We start from the raw sequence: 6,251 nt of genomic DNA, 5'->3' as shown, positions 1-6,251 counted from the left end.
TGTGTGTGTGTGTGTGTGTGTGTGTGTGTGTTTGCTTTAACAGTAGCGAGAAAGTTTCCATTCCTCAGTTTGTAGCTAAAACAAAATACAAGATGCATAACTTTAGGAGAGAGAAAAACCAAAAAACAAGCACAGCCCCTAATATCTGGAGCTGGCCCATCACTCCGGACTAGGCCATGGCATTCTCCTGTGGGACGTAAGCAGTCTCAAGAGCACGCACCTCAGGCAAAGCCACCCTTAGACCATGACAGAATGAGACAAGGCAAGACCACATTTTAAATTTGTCAAAATTTGACAAAAACGAGATGACTGTGCAACCCTCAGATACTGAGCAGCCTTCTCTTGGCCAAAATGAATGACTGCTGCTTCTTTGCCCGTGACAACTTTATCTTTAGCCTGTCCTCCAAATGTTTGTTTATCGAGACACTCAATGTTCAAATTGCCTTCCCTTTCTACAGCATCCCAGCCAGTGAACTCAGACCCTCAGATCCTCTTCCAAATCACCCAGGCAAAGCTCAAATCCTGCTACAGGTTCTCTCTGACACTCTCTTACTAACAGTCCTCAGTCCCCTGCTGTGCTTTCTCTCTCAGCTCAGTGAGTGACAAACCTGACTTGTTCTTCTCTAGGTGTGTCCCTGGTAGTCTTTGGCTGAAGACATCGACAGCTTAAAGATCAAAACCATGAGCATGAGATGTTGTAAAAATCCAGAAATCCACAGAATTTTTTGGAAAGCATAAATGTTGCTTCTTAGGCAACTGTGTGTGTATGTGTTTGTATTTATTTAGTATGTCATGAATTATAAGCAGGACTGACTACATAATTTGTGAGGACAGGTGCAAAGGAAAATATGGAGCCCTTTGTTCGATGTTCATTAAGCATTTTGAGACCATGACAGCAGAGCATTAAACCCAGCGAGGGCCCTTCTGAGCACGGGTCTCTGTGACAGCACGGGTCACACCCCATGAAGCCCCTGGTCCTGATTATGAGATACCTTCTTTCAATCCTGTTCACCGGGGATTGATGGAAGTGGGTGAAGAATTACTACTTTCCTAAATTACCTCCTATTGGCCTTGCCTCATCTCTTCAAAAAAGAAAAAAAAATTCAATTGTGGTAAAGTACATACAACATCAAATTTACTATCTTAATAATTTTTAAGCACACAGTTTAGTGATATCAAATGCATTCTTGTGTCGTACAGCCATCATCTCCAAAAGGTCATCTTGCAAAACTGAAACTGTGTACCCATTAAACCACAGGTACCCTCCTCCAGCTCTGGTAGCCACCATTCTGCTTCCTGCCTCAGTGAATTTGGCTACTCTGGGTACCTCATATAAGTGGAATCGTACAATATTTGTCTCTTTGTCACTGGCTGATTTCACTTGGTGCCATGTCCTCAGGATTCATCCATGCTGCAGCGTGTGATAATTTCCTGCCCCCCCTTTTTTTAAGATTTATTGATTGATTTGAGAGAAAGAGAGTGAATGAGAGCGAGTACATGAGCGGGGGGGAGGAGCAGAGAGAGTTGGAGAAGCAGACTCCCCACTGAGCAGGGAGCCCGACTCCTGGCTTGATTCCAGGACCCTGAAATCATGACCTGAGCCCAAGGCAGATGCTTAACCAACTGAGCCACCCAGGCACCCCAGTTTCCTGCCTTCTTTAGGCTGAATTCCATGGTATTGGATTTCTTTGTACGTATGTGCCACATTTGTTTTCATCCATGTATGGACTTTTGGGTTGTTTCCATCTTTGGCTGTTGTGAACAATGCTAGTATGAACATGAATACACATCCATCTGTTTGAGTACCTGCTTTCATTTTGGGGGGACGTATTAACAGACTTTTTGAAAAACCATCACGCTGTTTGCCACAGTGGCTTCCCCTTTTACATTTCCATCAACACTGTATATCCTCACTAACTTTCGGTTTATTTTGTATTTTTTTAATCCTAATGGGTGTAAAGTGGTATGTCATTGTCGTTTTGACTTGCATTTCCCTACCAATTAGTGTTTACCTTTGTTTTTAAATTTGCTTTCGAATGCTCACAGAGTCACTCTTCTTTCTAGAAAAGAGATGAAGTTTCTGGAGCAGTCAGGTTGTCTGAAAGGCTCCCTGAGTGCGGAAGAACAGCTGTCACTCATCAGTGGTTGTTTGAATATCCAAGCAGCAGTAGAGGGTGCCATGCACATTCAGGTGAGTTGATATTGCACTCCCATCTCTAAGGACTTGAAGAGATTGCCTTCCAGCTCCCTTGGAAGAACCGGGGTAGATAAAGGGCAGTTGTAAGGTGCAGGCATCTAGAACCCTGAAGGTCAGGATTATGTTTTATGTGATAGGAAGCATTGTTTCAAAACATCTCCTATATGGGCTGTCATCAAGTTACTGTGATTAAATATTGTCTTTCAGAGGTGTTAGAATTTTGAACAGAAATAGGTTTTCTGGACAGCCAACACTTTTATTTTCCTACTGAATGAGAGATTATATTCTTGTTCTCATATATAATTGAATAAAAACTTAAAAAAATCATCTGAAATAAACCCTTTCATTTCTTGTAACATTTGCATTTAGCTTTTCCAACAACTTAAAAGAACTGCTCGGGGCGCTGTTTGCATAGCAGAGCAAGCTGCGGGCAGGCTCCTCAAGGGCTGCCCAGGCAGCTTGGCACCTGTCCCGTCAGGACCCATCCCTCCTGGAGCTCCTGTGTCTATACATAGTTCCTGCTCCTATTTAAGAACCTGGACGTATAAATTTGTCTTTTAAAAATGTTACACTTACTGCCATAAGGTTTAAGTGGATCTACCTAAAACTGAAAGAAGCATCACTCCTGATACCCTCCTTGATACTTTGTGTTGTGAGGCTTGCACGTTTCATGTTGTTTCTTTGATGACATTCTAGCTGAGAATTTTGGAGCAAACCAAAAATACTGTGTTTTATGGTGAGCTGCTGCTCTGAGATTGAGGTCAAATACAATCAATTGAGGTCTTTGTCTTTGTAGCTGTAAAATTTCTCTAGTTCATTTAACAAATGCGTGTCAAACAGAACATAAGAAGAGGACTTGATACATAAGATATGTCAATTCCATATCTCTTTTGAGTATTTTCATCTCTGTCTCTCATTTGGTGAAGGCTGTATAAAACTGGGGGGACTTGCAAGGGACCAGAGGGCTCTTTTCGGAGGGATAGAGGGCTCCTTTCGGGAACTTTCCAAAGCCATCTCTTTCTACCACCCTGCTGTGCTGCAGAGTGCTGTCAGGAAGGGACTCGCTTCTGAGGAGCACAGAAGCCTTCCAGCCTTTCCAGTATGGGCTCAGCAGAGACAGTTCTGTACATGTGTTTGGTTTCTAAGGAAAGTGTATGCCTCATATGCTGATCCTGCTGGAGGAGGAAAAACAATGAGATTTTGTGGCTCCTGATATTAGTGAGGACCTGTGGGAGCTTCCTGCTGTGGAGGTGGTGGTTGAGGACACAGGCTTTTAGTCAAGTGGACTTTGCACTGAGCAGCTGGGTGCCCTTGTGAGTTTAACTTTTAAGCCCCACTTCCTCATCTGGACAGTGGGCATAATACCCAGTGCACCAGGTAGTTGTGAAGAGAACTGTCCGTGCTCACATCTAAGGTCACGCTCATTGAAGGCAAGCCTCCATTTTTCCAACGAGAAGATTAAAAAAAAATTCTTTTTGGGTCAATTTGATATACAATATTTACATAATACATAATCAAATGTTATAATTATATATAAGATGTGATCTGAAATAGGACCATGTAACACATTACTGAAATATTTCTACTTTCCCATTTCACCAAACACTTCTTTTTTAAAAAAATTTTTAAAGATTTTATTTCTATATTTGAGAGAGAGAGAGAGCCTGAGAAGTGGGAGGGACAAAGGGAGAGGAACAAGCAGACTCCCCGCTGGGCGTGGAGCCAGATGGGGCCACACAACTGTGACTGACTTGATGTGGGGCTTGATCCAGGACCCTGACATCATGACCTGAGCTGAAGTCAGACGCTTAGCCAACTGAGCCACCAGGTGTCCCAAAACACTTCTGTTCAGGCGTCTCTGACTCCGGTGTCTTTGTCTTCAGTAGAGGGATGATTTTGAGTCTCCTTTCTAGACAGAGTTTTCCAGAGCACATCATTATTGCTTTCCTGAGATGTTGCTGTGCAAAGCTTTTGAACCCACATACGACATGGCATTAGAAGTCTCATCTCCATAATGCTAAGCGAAATAAGTCAAGCAGAGAAAGACAATTATCATATGGTTTCTCTCATCTATGGAACATGAGAACTAGGAAGATTGGTAGGGGAAGAAAGGGATAAAGAAAGGGGGGTAATCAGAAGGGGGAATGAAGCATGAGAGACTATGAACTCTGACAAACAAACTGAGGGATTCAGAGGGGAGGGGGGTGGGGGAATGGGATAGACTGGTGATGGGTATTAAGGAGGGCACGTATTGTATGGTGCACTGGGTGTTATACGCAACTAATGAATCATGGAACTTTACATCAAAAACCAGGGATGTATTGTATGATGACTAACATAATATAATAAAAAACATTAAAAAAATGAATAAAACATATTCTCTGTTCAAAAAAAAAAGAAGTCTCATCTCCAGCCTCAACTACTAATTCTCAAACCTTCAGGTGTTTTTTTCTCTTTGCAGTGGTATACTTGTGGTTCCTCAATGTAACAACTGGCTATGTGACTTTTTCTCTTTTAAAATGATCTTTATAAAGTTTATTTCCAAATTTCCCAGCACTAGCAATTGTGAAACCATGCCTTAGGAATAATTCAAATGTCTCTGTTAAATTTCTTTGTCTCCTGGTCCCATTGAAAAAATAGGTTTTATCAGATGATTTCTATGCTAGCATGATTGAATTCAGAAGAATGTGTCTTTCCTAAACAGTATATTATTTTTTTAAAAATGGAGATCCCTTCATAGTAGAACTTTGTAATGACTTGAATATAAGGCAAGTCTTTTTTATGGGATAATTTTTGGGGAATATTCTAAGTTATAATGCATGTAAAATGCTTAGCATCAGCACTTGGCACATAGAAAATGCCCCAGAAATTGATAAAATAAGTAATTTTATAATGTGACCATTTGTATACAAATTTGATAATAAATGATGTGGGGCAATATATGTTGATCTATGCAAAAGTATTGAAAACTGCTCTTTAAGGTCTGTCTTTATTTCATAGATTGAATGTATTTACATGGCATTTACATGTTGAGCAGCATCTATTATGCAGAACAACACTTGAGTCAGGCAGTGTAGGGAAAGGAATATAGAAAAGACGATGTAAACTCTACTAGGTTTATCTCCTGTAAGAGATTATGTTCTTCAGAAATTACTTGTACCTCTGGTCCCCCAAAGAGTAATGGAGAGGGGCACAGATCTGAGCCGGAGGCTTTGGGAAGATTTGATGAAGGTAGGATTTGAGCCTGCTTTGGTCTTTGACAAGTGGATTTTGGGGGATAGGGTGGGGACAGTATCTCAGGAAGAGATGAACAGAGGATGAGAGGTGCCTGTGAGTATGTTTGTGGCAACCAGACTAGAATGGTGAGGCTGAGTCACAGGGCAGTTGGAGAGGTGGGAAAAAGGCTGGAAGTGGAAGCTAAGTAGAGAATGCTTGGAATGCCAAACTGAAGACTTATTTAGATAAAATGAATTAATCTTTCTAAAATGCTTAGAGTATTGCATTTCTATACATGAACAATGAGACTGAAGAAAGAGAAATTAGGGAATCCATCCCATTTACAATAGCACCAAAAATCATACGTTACCTTGGAATTAACTTAACCAGAGACGTAAAGGACCTATATGCTAGAAACTATAGATCACTTTTGAAAGATATTGAGGAAGACATAAAAAGATGGAAAAATATTCCATGCTCATGGATTGGAAGAATTAACATAGTTAAAATGTCCATACTACCCAGAGCAATCTACACTTTCAATGCTATCCCGATCAAAATACCGAGGACATTTTTCAAAGAACTGGAACAAACAGCCCTTAAATTTGTGTGGAACCAGAAAAGGCCCTGAATCACCAAGGAATTGTTGAAAAGGAAAAACAAAGCTGGGGGCATCACAATGCCGGATTTCGAGCTGTACTACAAAGCTGTGATCACAAAGACAGCATGGTACTGGCACAAAAACAGACACATAGACCAATGGAACAGAATAGAGAACCCAGAAATGGACCCTCGGCTCTTTGGGCAACTAATCTTTGATAAAGCAGGAAAAAACATC

General features: G+C 41.1%; 1 protein-coding gene across 1 annotated transcript in view; it reads left to right on the top strand.

The window, feature by feature from the left end:
* The first annotated feature begins 2,064 nt into the window (after positions 1-2,064).
* The window catches only part of CRYL1 (crystallin lambda 1), a 95,199-nt gene continuing 91,012 nt past the window's right edge, over positions 2,065-6,251 (top strand). Inside the window, exon 1 of the mRNA XM_034664957.1 lies at positions 2,065-2,191. Within this exon, the coding sequence (XP_034520848.1) occupies positions 2,072-2,191 (120 nt within the window). The 5' untranslated portion in view covers positions 2,065-2,071. The remainder of the gene's footprint in view (positions 2,192-6,251) is intronic.

The sequence above is a fragment of the Ailuropoda melanoleuca genome, chromosome 7 (assembly GCF_002007445.2).
Source record: "Ailuropoda melanoleuca isolate Jingjing chromosome 7, ASM200744v2, whole genome shotgun sequence".
Lineage (NCBI taxonomy): Eukaryota > Metazoa > Chordata > Mammalia > Carnivora > Ursidae > Ailuropoda > Ailuropoda melanoleuca.
Note: the sequence above shows the minus strand (reverse complement) of the source record. Positions and strands in the feature narration are given on the sequence as shown.